Genomic DNA, 26,818 nt, shown 5'->3' with positions numbered 1-26,818 from the left:
CATGAATTTCTCGCTTATTATATGGAACCTATGGAACTTAACGTTCTTCGTCCTCCGACAGTTGATAAATAGGAAAACACATAAATAGGAATATGCTGAAAAATAGGAATTACTTAAATTCAATGAGACAAGAATAGCAATATTCCTTATTAAATGTTTTGTATAAGAACGGAATATCTAGGACGTATATATATACTCGCTTGAGAGGTTAAATCTTAATTGCCTCTTCTTGAATTACTTCGTGAAGCATTTATTTTATTTTCTATGTCACTATGGTTTCATTAACTAATTTTTTGTAGCATAATTGATTTCATTGCGGTAGCATCATGATCATTCTCTTTTGATGCTAAAAGGTTAAAAGCCCTCTGAGAGACTGACGCATAATGTCAGGTGGCTAGGGCTTTAATTCTTTCTTTGAGCAGCTTAAGGTTCGTCGCTGAATTTTTCATAAAATCACACTTTTCCTAGAGTTAATATGACAAATGTTATCCCGTTTTACCCGTATGTTGTAGGGGTCGCGTGCGCCATGATGCCTAACAATATTGCTAACACCGCTGTCAGAGGTGTTGGTGAGTAGGCGTGAGTTACCCGGAATAATTTCATGACCACTTTGCTCCCGATAAGTCTGTCTGTTTTAAGGGAAAATTTCTTTATGGTGTAACGCCAATTAATAGAATCTAATTTAATAATGAATCACCGAATACGAAGGAAACATGTTTAGTCGTATATATCGATTATTACCTTAAACTTTTATATGCATATATTTATGAAGATATTCTTACTAATAATTACATACATAATTATGTAAGTTCATGCGTACAGACTTAAAATGTTTTCGGTGAACTCTGGATTATTTCGCTTCATTGCAATCATTTGATTCACATTGTTCGTTTAGCTCGCAGAGTTCATTTAGTTCACGTTGCTCATTTAGTTCGCAGAGTTCATTAGGTTCACGTTGTTCATTCGGTTCGCAGAGTTCATTTAGTTCACGTTGTTCATTCGGTTCATGTGATTCTTTATGAACGACATGAAAGAACAGTTCAGTCACATGAATAGAACCGAATGAATCGAATCACGGAAATGAACCGAAAATCCCACCTCTAATGAGCAGCACCTGGATTATTTGGGAGAAATATGCTTGATGATTTGTTTATAGACTATAAGCCAGAGAAGTAGGTAGTACAAGTGGAAATAGTTTTGCTGGATTTTGAATCAATCTGTGGCTTGGGATGGCATTGGGTTTTAAGAATATTTTTTTTGTGTTAAAAAGGGGCTGAGTGTATTTGCTACAAAGAAGATATTGGTAGCCAAAAATAGCTGGTACTATAATAATAGTTTGAACCACTTCCACTCTTTTAAAGCAAAGGCTTTGCAATAAAGCTGTGAAATGACATTCTTTGTCTCATTAAAATTCCAACTAATGAATCATAATCACAAAAAATGAGTAAGTCATAAATGCTCTACGCTTAAATAGGGATGATAGCTACCTTATTTTGCATCATTTGACCCATAACTTTTTAAGAGATAAGGTAAAATAACTTTTAACGATTTTGCTACTTACGATGGAAATATGCAGCAGGACATTTCTTGACCCACGAGACGAAAGCCGCAAATTTTCATCGGAGATTTTTCAATGCAGAGAACGAATGCCAAAAATATGTATACGTTTCCTTGCTTTCCCCCTTACGTGATGGTCTTGGGTTCGCGAAATCTTAGTTTCGGGACCCAAAAAAGTGGGACTTATGTCATATCCTTCGAAATCCAGGAGCAGGTACCCCCTTAGCGGTGAGGGACCGCGGTCATAAAATTCAGTTTATCCAGTCATTTTGCGAAATATTATTTGTTCTTTTCTCAAAAAATATAAATTAAGAATTGAATTATTTGTCTTTTGAGCAGTGTTTACCATTTTGTAAATGATATTCTACCATAAATATTAACTTATATCTCGATATGAGAATAAACATCAACATGTACATTGTTGCTGCATTAAGTGCATTTATATTGACGGTTGAGCTTCGTTCAAAATATGAGAATTCTCAGAATAAAATGAGGAATTCAATTCAAAGTTTGCAATTTACGTTCAAGCAACAATCATCCATACAGCTAATTCAAATGAACAAAGTATGATTGACTGCGAACCAATGGCACTGGTGGGGTTATATACATCGAAAGGAGGGAGCCAAACTTCACTCATAGTCCGAGATAATGCGGAGTCCCCGCTCGGAAGTGTCCGAAAAGGTCGGAGATGAATGTGCGTGTTTATCAGCAAGACCCTTCTTAACGAATGTCCAGGAAAAATGCTCCGTATTTAAGGGATGGAAGAATCTCTCGGGGCTCAGTACGGCAGTCATTCCAAGGAGAGAACTCCACCGTCTCGAAAGGGTTAAAATTAAATATTTATTGCTTCAAAACGTCTACCTACATGTTCATGCCTTGAACAGAGTGTAGGATGGAGAGTTGAAAGTTATGTACCCAAGGGGAAGGAAGCCTTTACTCTTCACTTCCATTCTAAAACTCTTTGTTATCATTATCACTTTCTCAGCTGGGGCACTTTTTGTACGTACACATATCTTTTTTATGATTGAGTGGCTGAGTAAAGTGACATGCTCATTTTTACTGAATTCGCAGTCAGTCTTTCAAATCCTTGATTTAATTTGGAGAGGGCCTAGCAGGATAAGATGGCGATATCCCCAAAGCCGACTGAAACCACACTCATTCCACCATATAGAGTTTAAAAAGTAGGGTGTTAATCCTTTTGTTAGCTCTTTATGAGGTCACATGACCTATCTTAGGTCCATGGAAGGTAAAACTTTTATTTTATTTTGTAAATTTGTCCTTAATTAATTAAGATTTATTGTACAGAATGCTAACATAGTGTTATCATCAAAGCAGAAAATAAAACGATCTCCCATATTTTATCTTAATTTTTTTATGCAAAACTTGCCCTTTCACTGATTATATGTTCTTACTGTGACATTGTTTGGTATGATAGAGACATAAATAACTGATCCTTGGCCTTGATCTGCATAGAAACTCTCTAATTGAAAAATCTTGTAGACTCAGGGCAAACACAGGGCTGAAATTAGCATTTAGCTAGCTCTCTGTGTACGTAGAGACGATGAGACGATGGCTATAATGTCATCTCCACATGACCATTGTATCGCAAGTGTGCTTGTATCCCTTTGTTTTACCTTCTTTTTGTATTTATTTATGCTCGTACAATAGAAGATTAAAACAAATCTGAGATAATCGGCTGTTGTTTGATGCTTGAATCTTCTCTACTCTTCCACACAGATCCTGGGCATTGACAGTGAATTCTGTATTGTCGAATCATTTGTGACGGGCATGGTGGACAACTGGCCAGAAATTCTAAGACCTCACCGCAACAAGTTCACTTTTGGCATTTGCTGCTTGATGTTTTGCCTGGGAATACCCATGGTCACACAGGTGAGGAGCACTTGGGATAAAACCTTGAACCATCTCCCTAGGTTACTGCAGCTCATCCTAAAGTTGCCTGCATAAACCTACTTATCTGCATATGTCTCTCGTGCTTTTTTCTCCTGTTTGAGGACAAATATAGTCGTACCAAGCTTTCGTTTGCTAAATGTTCAAAATATACATGAACTCGAATTCTGAATGCAAATAGATGTTGAACATGACTGTATTGAATGAAACCAAAATTTAAAGTTTTTACGAGAGAATACGTCTTTAGCACTTTGATCTATGCAAGAATGAAAAAACTCGAGAAATTGGAGTTTATGTATTACTGACTCCTGAATTCAAAACTGATTCTCAAGAGGTTGTATCACATTATTGTAGCAAGGCATACACCATGGGATGAAGTTTGCCATGAAAAAATGTTTGACTTAGACGGGATTCAAAGCCGGATTTTCCGGCAACGGCGGAGAAGCACCTTCAAATCCCAGCTAAGTCAAATATTTTTTCATGGCGAACTTCATCTCGTGGTGTACATTAATAACTTTGCACCTGTGTGTGTGATTGCGTACAAAGTCGCTTGTTTCTGCAGTGCTTCAAAAAAATGTGTTCGTTTTGGCACCTCCACGGTGAACAGGGGAATAAATCATTTGAAAATGTAAAATACCAAAAACATGATGCAAAAAACATAAGTGCATGAAACTTCCATTCACTGAACACATAAAATGCACAACACATTGTTTTGCACCACATTCTTTCTTTCCATTGTAATTGCTGCCGTTGACATAAACTCTCTACTACAGAATAAAATATACAATCCTGGCATCACTGCTTGAGTAAAATGATCTCAATGGGCCGGATGAAGAAAAGTTGAGCAAATGCTCATGAGCATAAGCTTGGAGCGTACGCATTTGCTTCAAGCAAAAGATAAGAGCATAAGCATTTGCTACATTTGGCATGCATATACTTTACCTTATAGTCCGGAGCAAATGCTTCAGTTTAAATACCTTTTGGTCGAGATTCTGCACACAGCTTACTCGCTAAAGACCGAGTTTTCCTGCTTTTCTACAACTGCCTTGTCTACAAACAGTGCTGTAATTAGTTAATTTACGGATCTTGTTCCGGTCTATTTTCTCAAAAGTATTAAGGGATGATGGACAGAGGACAGACATATATGGGTTCAATAATAATATCCTCCATACAGGGTTATCATAAAGTATGTTGTAATGAAAACAGAATTAGAAACAGTTTATGTTTTTTTATTTTTTGACTTTACCGCCTCAAACATTTTTTTACACAGTTAATGAATGTCAATATATGCGCCCATAGTCACTCAGCAAGAGAAAAACCTGGCATCAACATTAGCCTACTGTGTACTAGCAAAAGGCACCATGGGAGCCGAGGCTCAACATCCCATCTGACGGATGGATTACTGGACTTGAATTGCCCTCCTCAAGGCACTCAGGCAGCCTCTGAAAAATCTCTGCTATCCTTACAATCTTCCAAAATTACAGGAACCGTATCATTCTTTTATGATAACCCTGGATTTTGAACATAGTCCTTAAAAGGTTGTATGGTGTTTGTCAACTTGCTTCCTATTTCTTAGTGGAAATCTGGGCATTATTAACATTTCAGACAGTTTGAATGCGTTTCTTGGATGAAAAAGCACCTCTCGCATTTTTGTAGATTTCTACCGAAATCATAGTTGTTCACGCACAAAAATCATGGTCCGATTGATAAAAAATGATTTGATGCCGCTATGTAGCCATACACAATGAATAATCCCCTTAATCATGAAAAACTTCCCTGATGTATCCAGTCTAGAAGAGATGCATTCATTCCAGTAGAGATGTGTGAGTACTCAAAAATTCGAGTCAAGTAGTTGGTTCTTGACTTGAGTGGCTCGTGTAGCATTACAAATGTCGAGTCGAGTAGTTTCGGTTACAGAGCTGTTGAGGCCAGTAAGTTCAGAAATCTGCCGACAGGAAATGCTATCATGAAACTCATGCAATAATATGATTTTTAAAGTCGATAAGTTGTTCTAATGCCTTGCCCTAGGACAGGGGTCGGCAACCTTTTGAGGAGGAAGAGCCAAAAGTTATGCAACCAGCTTAGCAGGTACATTTAAAAAATGCTTTAATTTGACTTCCGGCTATGTATTTACTGTAGGGAATCACATATCCTTCCTGCATTCATGGTTTTATCCTGTGTGCAATATTATTTTTTGAGTTTTGAAAATAGAAAATATGATTATTATTTTTAGCGCATGGAACTAAAAGGCCGCGATTTGAATTCGAAAGAGCCGCACGCGGCTCGCGAGCCGTAGATTCCCGACCCTTGCCGTAGGAGATTCAGCTTGTTGCATACGTAGCAGTCAACAAATATAATCGTCCACTTGCGCCCCAGCGGCCGACTGCCTTCCAATGCGGTGGCATAATTGGAGCGGACCGCTTTGTTGCTCACACTTTCTCACGTGATACTTTATTATTCTACCATACTTTCTTCACTCAAATGGCAAAAGAGAATACGGGAAAATTGTTAAGATTTCTATGGAAAAAATTTTAATCTTAATTTTAGTGAACAATGCCGGTTTTCCCGGTGTTTCACGTCAAAAGTGAATGCCATCTTTTACCATTTTTGAGTACCGTGTACCTCCGATGTTAATATTTGTTTATTCCTTTATTGCATTTAGTTTCCTTCTTGAAATTACGAAAAAAAAAGAGATACTCTGGTTGATTAAACAAAGAAAGTAATAAAGAAAAAAACACTAAGGCTAAAGCTAAGTTTTACAGTTCTTTTACTTTGTCTCATATTCCATGAAGATTGAAGATCCATAAAAATCGTTGATTTAACTTTTAATAAAAATTCCCAGGTTCCCAAATTTTAAAACTTTGGCAAGAAAGTACTTGTACAGCCACACAAGTGTGTTGCGAAACACAATTTTCTGCAGTTAGTAATATGCACTGTAACACGGAGACGTCAAAACCTGCTGCTGGAGCATGTAGGACAATTGGTTTTTCTGCATGAGAATTTGAAAGGATCAAATATTACATTATTTATTAAGGTATATTAATCTTTATTGCAGTAGGGCAAATGCCTTACTGTACAGTAATAAATGCCTTATTCCTGAAGGCTCTTCTGAGTAGTTTGGATACATATACAGTAGTGATGGGTCGATTCCAAAATTTTATCGATTCCGATCCCGGTTCCGATTCTGACATTTCGATTCCGATTCTACCGATACCGATTCCATCGATTCTGATGCCATAGGCTCCAAGAAAAATATCACTTAATTCCAGGAAACAAGAAAACCACTTTAAAAAAATGAAAGAGCAAGTTCACAAAAGCATCATTCATATCATCACTATGTAATTAAAATATAAAAGCTAAATTTCAAAACAGAACATACCTGAAAAGTGTTATTACATGATAGGTATTACTTTAGAATATTAGCACTCATGTTTAAATTTAAAATAAAAGTATCACCTTTAATATCTGTTATACTGCTCATATTATTATTATACTATTGATAATATCATATCATTGTCAATAATGTCTCACAAATTTAGTCTCCTTTTACAGACTTTAAATTTTTGCTCAGAAAGCAAAGCATCTTCACTCTGTCAGGATAAAGCCTGTTGCATTTTACTTAACATATTTTTCCTGCAGAACTAAATGTCTTTCACTGAACACAGGGGATGGCGGTATGGCAAGAAACCTCTTCGATAATACTTTCAGCCTTGGGTAGGAGATGCAAGTCTTCCAGTATTTCCCAGGGAATGAATTTGGTGGTGCATTCATCTCTGATAAATAAGCTTCCACTTTAGCTTCAACAGTGTTTGTTATGGTGACTTAGGGTACTTTTCCAAGTGCATCACTGTATCTTGACCATATACCTGTCACAGACTCCCTAGTCTGCATTTGCTCCTTTGGAATATCATAGGGATTTCCAAGTAGCACTTTTTGATCTCGAGTCGAGTTGAAAATCACTCGCGAGTATGGAGTCGAGAATGATAATTTCTGAACCAAGCAACACAGCAATACATACTACAATATATTCTACTCCAATTTTCTATAATGAATGTCTAGCCTAGTAATGTAAGAAGGAAAATATAATGAGGATCGTTGATGGTTATTGTCAGAAGTAGGAGATGAATGAAAATTAATGTGTCTTCAATAGTTCCATAGGCACAGTTGAAATTAATTAACCCCAAGTAATATATCGACCATTTAAGTCATATATGTATCAAAACTACTAGGGAGAGCCCTGAGTATAGTAATTTTCACAGCCATAATAAAGATTACATACTACGTATATGAATCAGGAAATATTTGGCCCTTTCTAATTCTCAAGCAGAAAAACCAATTATTCTACATGCTCAGCCAGCAGGTTTTGACGTCCCCATGTAACAGCATTGCTGCCTGCAGAAAATTGCCTTTTGCTACACACTTGTGAGACTGGGCAAGTACTTACCTACCAAAATTGCAAGATTTCGGAGACATTGGAATTTTTATTAAAAATTATATCAACGATTTTTTTGGATCTTGAATCGTCATGGAATTCAAGTGAAATAAGCGAACAAACTATAGAGCTAAACTTTAGTTTTGTAGAGCCAAAAAAATTCTATTCTTCTCATGTCTTTTAATCAACGTTAAAATCTCTTGCTTTAAGTTCAAGAAAGAAACTAAGGGAAAAAGGGTATCGGTTGTTGCCTTTCACGAAAACAGTTCATTTTTCTCTCTCTTAAGCATGCTGACTTAATCTCTTTACTTTACTTCAATACCCGAGTCATATTTCTTATGCGTGGAATGGTTCCGAAAAATATCCAATCCTTAGTATTTTCACTCGAGTAATGCGCTAAATGGTCCAGTCGATCTATACATAATCCTTTTTGACATCCTCAGTTTAGTGTTTCAAGTCAGTGAAGACGATTATCCATGCTTTAAATGACGATTTTCAAGACTAATGTTTTAAAAAACTTGAAAAATCGGCCTAAGTTACTCAGAGTTCCGCGGCGTGTACCTCAGCCTTGACGCGCGATTGAAAAATCGCTCTTATTTCCTTCGTCGCAAACTTTTTTTCCAAGATTTCTCACTAGTACTCTTTAGAAATCTCTACTTCATATTGTGATTCAAATTTTCTGAGTTATATTTTTCGTAAACGAAAGATAATGTCTACTTTATGTCAAATTTCACGTGAAAAACGGGTCGGCCATTTTGCGTTGTAAAAGCAAACAGATGAGAGCCAAAATCTTCAAAAGTCATTGAAAGCATAGGCAAAGCACCAGATCAAAGGAATATTGCGTTTCTTATTCCATAAAACTCATACCAACGCAAAACCACCTGGATAAATTCAAAGATTTTTAGAGGAAAAACGATATTTCGCGTGGCATTGAAAAAGTGGTCATGTTTGGGCCACTGTATCTCACTAAAGGGTCGTATTTATGTAAAATGGCATATAAATCAATATTTGGTAATGATTTATGAGTATTTACGCTGAGTTTCAAGTCTCTATCCCCAAAAAGGTCATTTTGGACTTTATTCCAGCTTTTTCCGATTTCGGACCAGTGTGCGCGGGGTAGGAAGACGATCGGCCGCCGCGGCTGGCGTAAAGGTATTCGGCGCCCACGTCGACAACCTATAGTGTATTCAGCAAGCTGAAACTACCGGGCCAAGGAATTAGAATGACTTATCGGCTTTAAAAACTGCATTATTACATGAGTTTCATGATAGCGCTTCCTGTCGGCAGATTGCTGGACCTACTAGCCTCGAAAGCTCTGTAACCTTAACTACAGTGGAACCTCGTTAAAGCGAGTACAGGCTATAGCGAGACCCCCGCTATTACGAGAGATAGCCGATGCACCGCCAATTGACCCTATAATAAGCGTATTAAAAAATTCGTTTTTACTAGGCCCTTTTGGTGTTGGCTCTCGCCATAGCGAGGGTTTCACCGCCGGAAAAACTTACACCAAGACTCCTTAATCTCTGTAATTGCTAGCGATCTTTTAGAAATGAAGTTAATGAAGTGCATAGTCTCAAATTTATGTGGTAAACTGTCGTTCGATAAATAAGTAATTAATTTTGGTGAAAATATTGTGGCAATAGCATTTGCTAATGCTTGATCTTCTTTTGTTCCTCGGGCGGCAGAAAGCAGACGGCAGCATACCCGCACGTCCGTGAGTTGCGTGAATAGAAAGCATTTGATGGAACACACCATGGCCAAAAAAACACCAAACACGTCTAAGCGATAAAATAAAAATAAAGGAGTAATATGAGGTATATTGTCTATTATTTGCACCACCTCCGGTAAAGCGACAATTCGCTATAGCGAGTGTTTATTGGTGCACCGTGGGGTGTCGTTTTATCGAGGTTGCACTATACTCGACTCGACATTCGTAATGCTACTGGAAATGCTCGAGTCGAGAACCAACTACTCGACTCGATTAGAATTTTTGAGTACTCGCACGTCCCAAGATGTTTTTTTTATTACGATTACGTGGCGCGAAAATTCGAATGACTGTAGGAAACGCGGTCGTACATAAATTTGTGGTTTAATAATAATAGTAATAATATATTTATTAACTCCGTAGGGATACAATTATCCATGGGTTTCGTAAAGATACAGAGAGACATAAAAGAATCACAAAACACAGATTACAAAATATCATTAAAAAATTCTTTGTACTTTTTGGTTTGAACGGTTTGTACGGTTTGAACAGTCTGTACGGTTTGAAGTACTACTGGAATCGGAATCGATTTTTCACTTTGGCAAGTACTCGTTTTCGATTCCGGTTCTTGGTCGAGAATCGAGGAATCAAAGAATCGAGGAATCGAACCGACCCATCACTAATATACGGTAAACTCTTGATTTTACGAAGTCAGTGGGACCGGAAAATTGGCACTTCGTAAAATCGAGTTTCGTAATTTCAAACCTTTTTCATAAGTCACGAAAAAATGTTCGCTTTTGTTTCTTCCGCCCTTTTTTGTCTTTAGTGATCTTATTTAAATGTTTTTGGTGGTTATTCTCGGTATTATTCATAGAAAAGGGTTTTTGTTATCGATTTATGCTGTGAAAGATCGTTAAATAATTATACCACCATAAAATTTCTCGTTCATACTTCAACATCAACGATCGCTTAAGAAATTCCCGACCAGTTTATAAAACGTAATAATCAAATAATGTATTGCAAAGTTTATTATAAGAATCAAATGTTATAAATTTGTGGTTAGGAGCGAATAACAACTATTAAGTACGCGTAAGATAGATATTTGTTTCCAGCACCCACGGAATTTTAGCGGCAGCCGGCCTAACCGCCATTTATGTCGCCCTCTATCGCTCGCGTGACGAGAAAAGAAAGAAAAACGAGGGCCTCCACCTGTTTCCAAAATAACCTTCGTAATTTAATATTTCGAGTTACTCCGTATTTTCAGTTGATTGTGCAATCTTTTCCATTAGTTATTTTCATTGAGATTCAGTTACGATGATAAATTACGTAGGATATGATTATCTTCTGGCGAATATTTGAAGTAAATTCTGTTTGAGTTCTCCGTCCGGATACTGTGCTCCGTCATCTTAGCAGACATTGCTACGAAAGACTTTATTCTTCATCAGGACCATATTCTTCATACCGGGTGTGAAGTGCTATGTTCATATAGTATTTCTCTCTTCTTTTATGCCGACAGGAGCAAGGTTCCAACCGGAAAACGACAGGAGAAACATCTTCCATTATCGGAGAAATAAATAGAGAATCGTTATTATCCGCATTGATTGTTTTCCTGCAAGAGATGTTTCGTAATTTCTCAACGTGTGTGAAGTATTGGTTCACTTGCGTGAATTCCCAAAAATGACACGCAAAAACCTGTACATTCACCTCATTTAGTTTTCTTGTTCCTTTCTCCGCTGTATTGAAAGTTATGCAAAGGATCATTGACATAGAGAAAAGATTTTCTAAACTTTAGCACTAAAAATAGTTGCGCCATAATCGTAAATAAATATAGTGTGGAAAGAGCAAAGAAAATAATTTCAATTGAAACGTCAGCAGAGAAGAAGAGAGACAATTATAAGCACGGCACCATTTCCCCGATAGTGGAAGATACTTCTTCAGCCTCTCTCCGGTTAATAACTTACCCCCGTTGCAGGAAAAGATGAACCATGCCCTTCTCCACAATCGGGGAACGTTCCAAGTGGGTGGGGTGAATAAGAGTGCGATGGGGATAGCCTGAGGGAAGAAGTGGTCAGCATATGATGCGGTGGAGGGGGCAGGAGAAAGAAGGGTGGGCTCTGCCTCAGTTTACGTTTGGGGGGCGTATTTTTCTACGGCGCACTCTAGCTCTGTAACCTTAGGGAGGGAGTGAATGGGAAATGCTGGGGAAGGAGGGGTTTGGGATGCGTAAGGTGAGTGTCAGCAAGATCAGCAGAAGGCCGAGGGAGGAAGTAAACAAAGACTTTGGAAAGAAAGATCTCTCGGCATGGGAAAACGGGGAGACGCGCGAGGGGAAAGTTCATGGTTAGAGTTAGAAGTGCATCTTCATTACGAGTAGCCTGAAAAATAAGTTGGTGGTTGATAGAGCCCAATACTTAAGATACTTCAGTTGTTTATTCAGGAAGGCTATTATATACACGAAAAGATATTACTAAAAAAAGCTGTTATTGTTTTTCTTTTTGCCCTTCTCCATCGCCGCTTCCACCATGGTGTCTCACTTGCATAAATGGGAATGCAATTGGGGACCTAACTCGTTAGCCAGATCAAAGTATCTTAATGTTTGGAGGGCAGCGTGTACTTCTTTTACTTCTTTTTTATTTGGTGAAATTACTTCCTCGCTTTCATCTTCGTCGTCACTGCTATTCTGACTAGTCCCGGCCGCTGCTTCTTCCGACGTATGTACCGGCGTCCCATTGTCGCATGCCCGGAGATCATCGTCAAGGGCAATATAATCGTTTGATGTTGCACGCTGTGCTCTTCCTGCTTTTTCCAAGAATTTTTCAAAATCATCTTTTAAGCCTCTAATCTCCTCTGCGATTTTATCCGCTGCAGCTTCCTGAAGGTATAACGTAACGAATGAACCATAGCCGTGATATTATAGCAGTACAATTACTAGTAGGCTAGTTGTATCAATTACCAACCTCGAGAACATCCTCATGATGCACTATCAAAGGGAATCCGTCCGATTTCCCGCAATTTGCGATTGTAGTGGAGGAAATAAAGTACGTAATTGAACCATATTTCTGCGATGAAAAATAACAATATTATTAACTTGGCCATTTTAGCAAAGTTAACAAAATCGTTATTTCTCATCGCAGAAACACGGTTCAGAGACGTACTTGAATGCGTGATTGGCAGGATTGCGATGCAAACAATTATTTTTTGATGATGGCATTGATTGATAGATTTTCAAAATGTAGTCAGAGCGGTCACTTTTGGGGAGGGAGGCCCCCCGCTCGGACGGTCGAAGAGAGGGGCTGGCGAGGGTGAGCTCGTCGAGGAAAGGGTCTCGGATTAGGGGCCCTTCGAAGTGCTTCGGCGAAAAGTAGTCAAGTAGTCTTCGAAGTACGTTCACAGCAGCCTGCCTTGCGAACGTACCACGTACGTTCACAGCAGTGCAAAGGGTTAATTAGGGGTGTACGAAATACCCCGCGTGACCTTCCTGACATGTTAAACTACGAAGTATTGTCGATGCGATGTTTACGAATAGGCACGTAAATAGGGGCATTATGTCAGTCGCGATATTTTACTGAACTGCTACTTCCCCTAAATTCCTTCCGTGAGGTTTTAGGCAAACCCTTTCTCTCCAATGTTGTATTATCATTTACGATTTCACTTTTAATGAACCACAGTTGGAAGCGCTGATTTTTTTCGCTACTTACGCCGGCGTAACTAGTTTTGTTGACAAATATTTCGCCATAGTTCGTATAAACGAATGCCTTTCGCTCCTGGGGACCGATCCGAGGTTCATAAATTCAAAACATTTCGTATATTCGAAACTTCGTATAATCGAATAGCGCCATGTATTTAGCATAGGCTTTTCGCCGGGACCGCAATATCACTTCGTAAAATTGAAAACTTCGTAAAATCCTGCTTCGTATAATCGATAGTTTACTGTATTAATTAAATTGATGGCATGTGATTACAGGTGAATTCATATCAATTGTGCTTATGGAGCTGTTTAAGAATCATTAATGTCCATTCCTCTCCTAATTCTGACACAATTTACATCAACGTTCCTCATAATTTCTCCTTTTTACATCAAGTTGAGAATTCTTGATAGAAAATGTAGGGATAGGAAAATATGGGGTTAGGAAAAATGAGAATATGTTGGAACACGCATTGCTGTACTGCCCTACTCGCGAGTAGTTTTCAACTCGACTCGAGATCAAAAAGTACTACTCGCACATCCTTATTCCTGAGCATTTGCTAACCCATCTGAAGCCATTGCTCCACTTTATTCATACTAAATGCTTGAAAATTGAGCATTTTCTCATGCTCCGCAATTAAAGTGAGCATGTGCTCACGAACCGCCAACAGCTCTGAGCAAATGCTTATGCTCCCGATTTGTAATCATACAAAGTGAAGCAAATCCAATGAGCATAAGCATTTGCTCACTTTTATTCATCCGGGCCAATGAATATGTACACAAGAAGGGAACTCCTCAGAAACCTGCTAGAAGGCGGAACTGTCCAACGTGAGGAAAAGGCTATGCCCTTTTGAGTTTTAGAATTTCCAATATTTTGTTGGGGAAATTGATAGGAGCTAACAGCTCTTAAAATTTAAGCTGGTAAGGCTTTAGATTGACTATACCCTAACCAATTTTTAAGCCTATGCCTTATTTAGTATTGGTCAAAACAAATTTTGAAAATTTTTGTGCAAACATCTTCATTGTGTACCTTTCATATAAAACTTTGTGAAAACAGCCGTGGCAGTCTATTCCACTCCAAACGTTCAGAGGGAGTACATAACATGGTCACCAAGCTTTCATGGCTACAACTGATGTTGGTTGTATTTCTGTAGTTTTCAGACTTGAACGAGCATTCATGTATGTTATCACCTGTGAAAACTATGAGCTATAATCCTGCAAGTGCTCCATTAAACATACAAAACACCTAAGTCGGATGTGCTTGGATTGACACTGAACTCAGCGCAATTGCAGGAAACTATGACTACAAGTGAGAAAAGCACTACGTATGGGTGTGCTAACATGCGTGGAGCCATTCAAGCACCTATTACAAGTGATTTTTTTGTTTTCCATGCAGGGAGGGGCGTACATATTCCAATTGATGGACTTCTACTCCGCCAGTGGCATGTCTTTGCTGTGGGTGTGCTTCTTCCAAACCATCGCAATATCGTGGATATTTGGAGCCAAGAAGTTCTGCGACTGTGTCTATCAGATGATGGGCATCCGCCCCAACACTTTTTGGTACATATGCTGGGTGTTTCTAGCTCCAGTAGTGATGATGGTAAGTTTTCCTCTCTGAGCATACTTAATGTAATTTTTCCACACATCTCATACAAACTGAAATGCATAATTGGATTAAAAAGTTGAACTCTGTGGTGTATATGAGGGAGAGCTAAACTGTCCACAAATATCGAAGCACCTGAGAACTGGTTGGACTAAGGCACTACCTTTGACCTTTGCACTTGTGTACATTAAGAATAAGATGGAATTCCCACTGCGATGTGTTAGTGAATCCTTACAGAGCTTCCTTCCTGCATTGTGGCAATTATAAAGCATATTAACCCTCTCCTTCCTAAACCGCCCGAAACAGGCCATAAACATTTCCCCGTCATGCACGAAGTTTAAATACCTGAGCTGAGGGAGGGAGGGCAGCCATGTCGTGTTATGCTCTCCTCTGCTCTCCCTCCACTTGGCCTGACTGTCACAACTTGCACCACCAAATTTGAACAGCTCTTCCTCATTTGCAATTTTTTGCCAACAATTCGTGCTTGTGCTTGGTTTTTGACATTCGAGTTCATTGGAAATCATAATAATTTTCCCATTAAAAATTCTTCCCCAACCTATTCCATGAAAAGAATCTTCTCTGAAAATTCAATGATGGAATTTGTAACTGCCCTGGCTCAAGAGTCCTGGGATGATGTGTTTCTGGCCTCGGAATGTAATGAAAAATTCAATGCCTTCTATAATATTTTTATATCTTATTTTAACTCTGCATTCCCGCCCCGAAAAATCATGCAAAAGCAAGCAAATTATCAATCGAAAATCTACTCACCTGAGCTCAAAGCAATGTCACAGCATGTTCGCACTCTCCACTCTCAATACAAATTCAACAATCCTAATCTACGCCAAACGTATCTTATGGCCAAAAAAGAGTTTAAAACCCTCCTTTCTCATCCTAGAAGATTGCATGTGGAAAATTACATCAACAACTCTTCAAATGTAGTTAAATCATCTTGGAAAGTAATTAGTAACTTAACGAATGCCTCCTCCCATAAAACCCACCCCTGATCCATGAACTTCAATGGCCAGACTTTCACCAACCCTGAAAAAATTGCAGACATGTTCAACTCTTATTTCTGCAACATTGCTTCGCAACTTGATGCAAATACCCCCTCTCCCAGTGAATTTCATTGTCACCCCTCACTTCACACAATGTTCCTCTCTCCAACTGTTCCTTCCGAGATTGTACAGACTATAAATTCTTTTAATAACTCTTATTCCGCAGGGCTTGATGATATCCCTATGCCCATACTAAAAGCGGCATCTAATGTCATTGCTACACCATTGGCTGAGATATTAAACTCTTCCTTTCTTCAGGCCAGTTCCCATCTACCATCAAACATTCGCACGTAATCCCTGTGCACAAAAAAGGCTCAAACAGCAAAGCAGATAACTATAGACCCATATCAATGTTATCTGTTTTCTCAAAGCTGTTTGAAAAAGTGTTCCTCAAGCTATTGCACAACTATTTAACTACTTGTAACTTACTTCATGAAAACCAGCATGGCTTTAGGGCTGGAAAGTCTACTAACTCGGCCTCCTTTGAGCTGATAAATAATATCCTACAGGGCCTCAATGATAAACTAGTCACAGTGGGAATCTTCTTTGATCTCACCAAGGCCTTTGACTTGATCGACCACAACATTCTGCAAAATAAGGTAAATGCTCTTGGTATCACTGGTCCAGTCCAGGATTGGATCATGTCATACCTAAGAGATAGGCATCAAACAGTATGCTATCAATGCAGTAGCACCAACTCAAGTATCAAATCGAGCCCCATGAAATCCACAAGGGGAGTGCCTCAAGGATCCCTCCTTGGCCCTATACTTTTCCTGCTCTACATCAACGATCTCCCTACTCATTTGTCTCATTCTAAAATCACTCTCTACGCGGATGACACCTCGACCATCATTACTGAAAATAATGCTCAAAATATTGTTGACCGGACTAACCTCACAATCAATGAAATGCATCAATGGTGTAAAAGGAACAAACTGATAGTTAACAACCAGAAAACTGTCTTCCTCCAATTCCTACATAAAAACTCCTTCAAAAAGGATCTTATCCCTCACATAGACAAAATCTCACAATCCTCTGATGTTGACACCACAAAGTTCCTTGGACTTCAAATCTCCACCAAACTTGATTGGGCACCTCACGTACAGGTCGTACTCAAAAAAATCTCCGTGGGTATATTTATGATTAGAAGGTTGTATCCGATTGTATCAATGGATACTTTAAAAATGGTATACTTCGCAAAAATTCATTCCCATATCTCTTATGGCATTCTGTTTTGGGGAAACTCACCTGCAGCAAAAAGAGCCTTTTCAGCCCAAAAACAAGCCATTAAAGCTATGTACCATGTCCCTATTTGCACTCCCGGTAAAATCTTCTTTGCTAAATCTAAAATCCTCACCCTCCCTTCTTTATATATCCTTACATGTGCCTGTTTTGTCAAAGCAAACCCTTCCCATTTTCTTCAAAACTCTACCTACCATGATCACCTCACCCGTTCTAGAAATAACATCCATTCCAACCAATATTCCAGCTCTCTCTGCCTAAAAGGTCCCTACCACTCTGCCTCGATCCTATACAATAAAGTTCCCGATGAAATAAAAAATTGCAAATCACCTTCCGAATTCAAAAGGAGACTAAAAAGCCTCCTAGCTGAAAAATGCTATTACAGTATTAATGAATACCTGGAGGATGCATTATAAAGGAAATTTTCTTGATGGCAACTTGAATGCCTATAATTTTCCATACTTTCTGTTAGTATGTTTATAACCCTCTCAGCTCTGTTTCTAATGTTTTGTACATATAGTGAAATGATTATCTTGAGAATTCCCAAGAACCTGGAAAATTTTCAATCATGTATGTATGTTGGTATCTCATATTCAATCATGTATGTATGCTGGTATCTCATATTGACTTTAGCCTTGCAGATGTATAATTTGCCAATGGTAAAATAAATTTATTATTATTATTATTATTATTATTATATGAACAGTTATTCTGAGGTCAAAATTCTGAAAGATCTTCACTTTTGTCACATTTTCATCAGTTTTGAAGCTTGAGAGTGATCTTGAACTCCCCCTATCCTTCTCACAGCTACAGCTTTTGCCCAACAAAAACAAGGGGTTCCCAAGCTTTACTCCAAGTTTGGTGGTGTATCATCGTTCCAAAATGTGAGCAATGGCTCAGAATGACACTGGCACTCACAGAGCTCATGGAGACATATAACTCCACACTGTAGCAGCGAGCCAATGAACTCTGGTTCCCAACCTTTCCTTAGATCCTTCTCTACCAATCCTTCTGGTGGAGAAACACTGGTCGTCCATCCTCCTATTATTGGGTAAAACATCATTCAGACTAATTTAAGGGCAGATCTTGTGCATGATGAAAATAGTAATAGCACAGTAGCTCATTGTGTCTTATGCACCATTTGTCGCAGGCCGCACAATGCATGGCAAAGACGTCAATGGCATCCATACCTTTTCTTTTCAGTCCATCTTCTTCTTCTACTGTGTATCCTATGAACCGGTCAAATATGGCACATCCTACCATTACCCTGTTTGGGCTGAGGTCCTAGGAGTTGGCATCAGTATAGCATCAATGATTTGGATACCACTGTACGCCGTGTATTACCTCATTGCTGAACCTGGCTCCATCAAGGAGGTTAGTTGACCATTTTACTTTTTCATTACTTTAACCCATATGGTAGCTTCATGTTTACACTCTTCCACTGCGCGCAAGAAATTCTCAAAGGAGGAGGCGAGTCTGCCCCTGTACCTAAAAGTGGCTGCCACGATGGACACAATAGAGACTGGTGTGAATACTGTGGCTTCCAAGGTTCAAGCTGTTGGCAACACAAATAGTAAGGCAAGAGTCATTGGCCACTGCCAATTGCTAGCTCATGACAGCAATTTGAGTCACTGAAAAGCTTCCAATTGCAATTTTAAAGCAGCACCCACCTTGAATACGAGGGTTGTTCAGAAAGTAATGGGAATTATTTAATTTTGCGGGTTTGGAGAGTTCCACAGTCAATTTTTTTAATGTGTTGGTGTACATGCCCCTCAAGTATGTTCAGCTGTATTCATTGTTTACTTTGTTTGTGGCAGATACTAAGGTTAGACGTGTCTTCATGAGCTTGGCAATATTCGTATGTTGACAGAAATCGATCAAAGAATGATTGCAAAGCAAACATTGGTCAGGAAATAAATTGTAAAAATGTATATGAAATGTTAACAAAGGACTGTGGTGACTCTATAATGAGTAAAACAAGAATTTACAAGTGGTTTTAGCGATACCAAGATGGCAGTGAAGAAGTTGAAGATGACAAATGCCCCAGCACATCGACAACCGATGAAAATGAAAAAGAAATGATTATGAACACCTAATCTAATGAATATCTAGAGTATAGGCACTATTTTGAAGGCAACAACATTAATGTTGATAAATACATATAGAGATTTTTTATGGAAAACTAAAATTCCCCATTATTTTCCAAACACACCTCGTCGTACAAAATAGATAATCAATCCATCTCCACGTGCTTTTGACTTTTCATGCGAATCTCTTAAATGCAAAATTAACGAAGTAGGCAAAAGAATGCCAATTCTAATGTTGCCAACAGCCAAAGTTAACTTTCCAACCTCATTAGTGCTGATGGCCAGCAGATGGTGAGAGATTTTTCTTGTGAAAAATAATTTACATACCGTATAAGCCCGTGTAAGAGGCGCACCTTTTTTCCCAGATATTGCAGCCGAAAATGGGGGTGCGCCTCTTACACGAACTTCTTATCTTCCCCCCCTCCCCTTCACCGGTTGCAAGTTCAAGGGGAACTGAGTGGCCTTGGTTTTCAGCGTGAGTCAGTCATCTGAAACCCTGGGTCAAAATAAAGCGGCAGGCAGGGGAGTTTCTCCCTTAGTGACGTATTTTTAAAATGCTCCTGTTTGAATTTCTTGCAAGCATCGCGCCGTCACGTCGGTACCCCAGAGGTGAACATTGAAAAGATCGCGCGGGGTGATTCGCTCCGGAGCACGCGCTAAATTTATTGCCACGAGTGGGCATCCCGCGGCATTTATACTGCATGTAGTAATATTGGTGTCAAAACCTGCGGTTGAAAAAATTCGAACGAGTGTGCTCATTGTTGGACTTAATGGTGGATAGAAGAAATCGGAAATGCTTATAAGTGAAGAGCGCTGAAGGAGAGGTCGACGGGAAGAGGGCTCCCTCCCCTCCGTATTTAAAGCTACGAGCGAAGGAGCAAGGGAAGAACACGTCCGATCTTGCATGTGACGTCGTTGCCTTTAAAGCGAAGGGGCGAAGGCGCAGCAATGTGATATAAGCAGTTTGCGTTGCCTGAGTTTCCAGTCCGTCTCGTCTTGTTTGAATGCGCTTATGCTACGCTTGTTTCTTCCGAAATTGTGCTGTTTGGACTATGTTGAATATTAGTAGCATTATTTTAGCTATAAATTTTTGTGTCAATCAATTAGAGCTCAAAAAACTTAAATGCTGTAAGATATACGTCGCGTTAGGTCTAATTCTTTTTAGAACCTCGTGCGTGTCATACAATTGCTGAAAGATATCGAGATATCTTCGAGCTCAGAAGGTGACTCACGAAGCATTTGACCTCCAGAAACTCGGGGAATTGAACCTGGTAGACCGAAAAAGGTCAGTTGGTGGAATGGGGTAGGGATGAAACACGTTTCCATTGTTCCCCTGTAACTTGATATTTTCCTGTGGAGTCTCGGAAAGGAAAAAAACGGCAGAGGCATTAGCTGATGGAGAGCCGAGTGTAGTTCCGTTAGGCCCCTTGCACACACACCGATTTTGGACGGCCGGTAAAATATTGGCCGATATTTTACCGGCGAAGCGATGCTTGCACACACGCCGGATTTTTACCGGTCAAAGTTTTTGAGCCGGCGTCGGCGATCCACAGTGACAATAGCCGGCAGCTAACCGGCATTTTGCCGGTGCCGGCGTGTGGTCGGTACGTGTGCAAGCTCCAATGCTCTCCCATTGTTCACTATTGGAATGTGGACGGCTGATATTTTACCGGCCGTCCAAAATCGGTGCGTGTGCAAGGGGCCTTAAATCTACGACGTGGTTATTATCCTACGGCGCTGAGATTGCCCCGATTGTTGTTCAATCTCTTGGGAAAGCTCATGCCATTTGCCTGTCGTGTTTTGCCTTAAAATTTTCCACGGCTGCAATTCTATTGCAATACTCCTGCGAGAGCTTTTAAACAAAATTGTTCGTGAGTAGGACAAGCAACGTAGAGCGATGGCGTATGCAAAGAGAGGATCGGAACTCTTTCTACTCCCTCTTATGCCGCCGCAGTTATCAAAATTTCCTCTTTCAAATAGCACTGAAAGAGGACATTTCGATAACTGTCGAAATTCCAGGCATACGTCTGCAACACCGCACGATAGGATAAAAAAATGTCGCAAAATTTTTTTTCTTTATAGCTTCGATCCTCAAAATAGGGGTGCGCCTCTTACACAAGCTTATACGGTAGTTTAAACCAATACTTTATGTATAATAATAACCAAACTGGGTTTTCACTTGTCATAAATGCCATTATCACCCAGAGGGCAGCACTACTATTGCGTTGAAACCCACGTCAGTTTACAAATCAAAATTGCATACTTTAAACAAAGCAATTTTTCATAGAGAACAAAACAAACTTGCTACAAGTTAAGCCTGGAACGATCACTTCTTGTGAGAGAGAAATTTGGAGGCAGATACCGAAAACATGGATGGGAAAATATTTATGTAGATCCACTTCTGTATTTGTGTGCTCTCTCTTCACAGAATTTCCTGAAGGGTGTGCAGCCACGAATCAAGTCGAGAGCCAAGATACCCAAGGGCGAGAAGACGGCGGTGATTCCAATGTCCGAGAGCAGCGCTGGCCTCCTCTCAAAGAACAACTCGTTCCTCAACCAGTGAGGGCTGGCGGTGGCATCACAGTGATACAAAATGCCACTTGCGACTGCGTTGGACTTGCGTTGTGCCCATGCATCCCTTGAGTTTCCCACTGCAGGGTGCAAGCAATGGCAATCCAAAACAAAAGACCATGAATGGCCTCATCGAGTAGTGCTGAACATTATGGCCTGTATCAGACCTCTATGCACTACCCTCAATGGCCATATATATGCCTGCGAGAAAGTTCTTCCTCAGCAATTTCACTTTCCAGGTTGAAGTTGAGTGTGCTTTGACAGTAGTTGGTTGATTGGCTGGGCGTGATTGAACGCACGTCAATTCATTGGTGCAAGGAATGAAAAAGGGTAATTGTCCTGTGATGAGACAGCACTCACTCTGCGTAAGCCTCTCTTGCGAAGCAGTCATGACAAGAAGAGTCTCCATAGCAACAGCTATCCCCAAACAGAATGCGTACAATGCAGCAAACTCTTGCAGATTTAGTGACTGTCAACTTCAGAGAGGAAATATTTTCTGAGTTACCATGCCTATGCATTTGTTTCTAACGTTAATGAAATTATTTTATACCAGAAATACTCATGAAATCAGTAATTTTTTTAAGTGAAAGAAAAATCCTCTAATATTTTGAGATGACGTGAGTGAATAAAAATTTCAAATCTGGATGTACTGCTGAAACGCAGATATAGTCTTGAACGGGTTTTTGGATTTTCACCTAGTTAACAACTTAAAGTTGGTGACAGACGAAACATAGTCTTGCTCATTATTACAAAATGCCACTGTGTTTTATTTTTACTATGCATGAAAAATTAGAGATACCAAAAAGGAGGTTACTACGTATATGTAATGTTTCAGCATGATTTTGTGAAAGAATAAGAGATTAGTTATGAAAGTTGTTTTTAAAGCATAGACCATGAAGTTTTCTAATGCATACCAATGTTTTTGCCAATTTTAATACCACATTAGCATGCAATGCTACAATCCACCTTCTGTGATGGTGCTCCTGAGAACAGAAATCGGTTGATTTAGGATTGGTGTTGAAATTTTATCCCCCATCAAAGTGGTGCCTCTGTTATTTTTAAATGTTTCAACTTTTTCATTATAAAATGGGAAAACTATCTGAAAAATAATGAAACAAGGAAGGTCTAATATACAATAACAATATAATCTCCATTAAGATGTAAGGTAGAAGGAATGTGATAATAGTTAGTCCTTCCAATGTTGTTTAACAATGTCATAAAAATAAAAATAAATCCAAATTAGGCATCATGTTTCCAATCTGATGTACTAATCTCTGTGATTTCAAAAATGTTACATACAATTATTACCCTAACTGTAATTAGTGAAATTGCTCAATCTCAAACTTGATGTACCGTGAAGAGCAAGGAATTCTGCTGATGTAAATACATATGTACACCCACCTGAGAATAATTTGACACCACTACGCACGCAATAGAGCAATCACAAAGAGTAAAAGAGCAAAAACCTTCATTGTGCATGGATTTGACTGACTTCGATGGCAGGAAAAAATATCAAATAAGTATCTGAAGAGCATCACCCTCAACTGTTCCCACCCTGAACATCACCCACACTGAAAAATACAGAGGAAATATGCACGAAAGCAATGGTTGAAACAATTGAACAATACGTATAATCAATGTCTAATTGGAAGAGTTTTAACCAACGTCGCTCAATGACTAAAATTTGACAATACTTAGAAGTACGTATTACTACATTTGACTGTCTCTGCTGTCACACATATGTAATAGCTAGATAGCAAAATATAAGTAGGTAATGATAGGTGACAAGAAAAAAGGAAGTTTCTCTGGAGTCAAGATGTCAGATTTGACTTAGTGTATTAGTCAAAGGGAAGCTTGGATGTGAATCAGAAAAAAACATGAAATGAAGGTTTGATATTCCATTTGGAAAGAAGGAAGACTAGATATGTGCACAGACTTTATTCAATCTCACACCAAAATGCATCATGAGATTGCAACAGGTTCATCGTTTCTTTTCAGCAGCAGCATGTGCAATAAAATTTGTAAAATTACAATTGCTTGTATTTATTGGATGAAATAACATTGTGAGGGAAGACACAAAACAAAGATCACTTCAAAATTTATTTCAATAGTGTCAAAGGTAAGTGCATGATGCCGTTGAATCTGAATTATTTTCATAATGTTCACTACTCGGACTCAAAATGAAATTTTAGGAAAAAAATTCTGTGGATCGAATGATGAAGATAAGTTACAGCAAAAAAATCTTCCTCATTCAGCCACTCTCACTTTATTTTATAACAATAAACCTCCAATGCAGCCATGCCCACTTTTCATGATTGGAGAAGTGGAGAGAGACACGCTTGCCGTGCATTTGCATCGGCATCAACTACATACGTTCGTTGGAGAAGTTGTCAATTTCTTGTCGAGAAGATGACAACAGATCAAAAAAATGGAAAAAATGCATGCCCATCTATTTTTCAAACCCTATCTCAACTGACAATTGAAAAAATTTGATGAATGAGTCTATTGAGTTAAAATAGCAATTTTCAAAAATGATTAAAGTTCTTCCTAGAACATTAGATGAATAAGCATTGGTAATACACACCTTGGGTTCCACACCAAGTAATATGCATGCTTGGAGCCAATGCCTAAGGAAAAGATTCATGGCCCAAATTTTCATTTGTCAAAAAATCATGCCGACCTCATATACTTAAGAGGGTATGTAATATTATTGAGAGTCATTGAATCTCATGTAATTCCTTCATTTAATGGAAATACATTTTCTCAACACACTCAGTAATTCATTCGACTTTGAGATTTACTAGGTCAGGTGAGGGTAAAGCCTACTCCAGGCTAGACAGCAGGCAGGTGAATTTCACAATTCAGGGGAGGGAGAGTCACTTCCTTTCCCTGGGCCACCTTACGACTATTGCTCAGGGTTTGGAACCCCTTTCATCAGTAGCCACGGCCACATCTCCCCTTGTGTGTTTTAGCATGTTGCTATGCAGTGATGGATCTATGGGGGGCCAAGGGTATCCCCCCTTGGGTATCCAATTTACACTGGATAGAATGGATATTTTTTTCCGAGCCCCGCTACTGCTGGAATTTTAACCCCCACTTAGTCCCCCCCCCCCCCCCTTGCTCCTATCCTGGATCTGCCACTGTTGCTATGCTGTCACACTGAAACATCTTACACACTGCTTTAATCTCGAAAACCTCTTGGGCTCTAACAGCCTACATTGTTCACATCTCAATGGAAAAATGGGTCTTACAGACACCTCACTCGTGATTCAACTTTGCAGTGAGTTCTCCTCATTTTACGATAATTTTCAAAAATTTTGATAGCAACATGCATACTTCACAATAACCAGTGACATATTTTGACTGAAAGTTGTTGATACAATCCTCTTTACTATAATCATCAATGGTCAAAAATCTGAAGACTGATTAGATGCAACTCTAAAATCAATGCTTGTGTCAGCTCATTTTCTAATAATTGCAAACTAAGCTCAACCCCAGGAGAGTTAGCTATGTTCAAATCCACATCCTCATGTGGCGTTACGTCGTCAATTCTTGGCAATTCATAACGTAAGCCCAGACGCAGGGAACTCCTTTCATCTGCCACTGAGCAGGTGAGGGGAAAACTCCACAAAACTAGAATAATAACCACCAAGATATCAATTGCATCAAAATTACATGTCATGTTCAATTAACTAGCATATAAAAGTGAAAATATTCAATATAAAAAGTATTTTGTCAATAACCATTAATATCTAATAATCTCAAAAACAAACCTTAACCAATACAAAAACTACCCAAGTACAATAGGTGAGTGTGTCAGCACCAAAAGTTAGTTGAGAATTGCTGTCAGAGGTCAAGCGATGCAACTGCTTCGAAGGCCAATGTCAAAGAGAGAGAAACAGACAGAGTGGAGGGGGGGATTGAGGGGAGAAGGAGGGGAGGGTTACCTCGAAGCTGAGGAGAACCCCCAACGTCCCACTCAGCCCCAACAGACTTATGTTCCCGGGCAGAGCCCGAGTTGACAGGAAACTCCGGAACAGTTCTCGTCATCCAAGCAGGGGTTGGGGGGTACAGCATACCACTGGGTTTCTTCTCCAAATATTATTTCCACTCTGACTATTTTCACAAAATCCTCTGACCAAGAAATCCGCTCCACACAAATCAAGCATACCAGTTCTCACTCCATCCTTACCTAGATTTTTAGCAGCTCACACAGGATATTATCTACCCCTACCACTTTCCTTGCCTTTATATTACAGAGGGCTCTCTCAATTTCCTTGTCTAAGATCACCGACCCAAGATTATCCTCCTCCGCTTCACTTTCCTCCTCCAAGTTCAATCCTTTCAGCCCGTTACTGCTATCATACAGATCCTGCATATACATATGTACTCCCTCCATTAACTTAGAACCTTGTCTTGCTCTGTTAGCATCCTTTCATCTTTAGCTGTAATTTTTGACAGGGCTTGTCCTCTTTTGCCGCCCAATGGTGATTTTACCTTGGCCTCTCTCCTTCACTCTGAAACATTTCCACTTTCTCACTCTGTCTTTCCCACCTCCACGCCCTCTTGCTTTAATCAATTATTCATTTCTTTATGCATACAAATATCCTTGTACTCTCCCCAGAGTCCATGTTCTTCTACTTCCTCCTATATTTGATTTCTTCCATCATTTCATCCGTTATCCTAAGTTTCTTTATCCTTCTACTGTCAACATAACCAATTGACTTCTTGACCACTCGTACTATCACTGCTTCAATCTTATCCCACCCTTCCACTACAGTCTTCATAGCTCTAATCTCCTGAATATTATTTTCTACTTGCACCTCCTATTTTCTCCTCATAGTCCCCTCTACATTCTATTCGCTTGAATTTCAGATTTTCCTATCTTTTGAATCTTACATTGCATTTCAAGAGCACTTGCTTGTGATCTGTGTCCCCAGTTGCCATAGGGAAGCTACCCGAGTTTTTCACAC

The 26,818-nt window shown here is 39.3% G+C and overlaps 2 protein-coding genes across 2 annotated transcripts in view; one reads left to right on the top strand and one right to left on the bottom strand.

Moving 5' to 3' along the window:
• The window catches only part of LOC124158458 (sodium- and chloride-dependent GABA transporter 1-like), a 93,769-nt gene extending 69,891 nt beyond the window's left edge, over window positions 1–23,878 (top strand). Inside the window, exons 9-12 of the mRNA XM_046533552.1 lie at window positions 3,295–3,447; window positions 14,684–14,887; window positions 18,391–18,561; window positions 21,703–23,878. Of these exons, the coding sequence (XP_046389508.1) occupies window positions 3,295–3,447; window positions 14,684–14,887; window positions 18,391–18,561; window positions 21,703–21,837 (663 nt within the window). The 3' untranslated portion in view covers window positions 21,838–23,878. The remainder of the gene's footprint in view (window positions 1–3,294; window positions 3,448–14,683; window positions 14,888–18,390; window positions 18,562–21,702) is intronic.
• LOC124158459 (ras-related protein M-Ras-like) overlaps window positions 1–26,818 on the bottom strand; it is a 64,023-nt gene that overhangs the window by 1,408 nt on the left and 35,797 nt on the right. The gene's annotated exons all lie outside the window — the stretch shown is intronic.

Source organism: Ischnura elegans, chromosome 5, assembly GCF_921293095.1.
Source record: "Ischnura elegans chromosome 5, ioIscEleg1.1, whole genome shotgun sequence".
Classification (NCBI taxonomy): domain Eukaryota; kingdom Metazoa; phylum Arthropoda; class Insecta; order Odonata; family Coenagrionidae; genus Ischnura; species Ischnura elegans.
The sequence above is the reverse complement of the archived record's forward strand: the minus strand, read 5'-3'. Positions and strand labels throughout refer to the sequence as shown.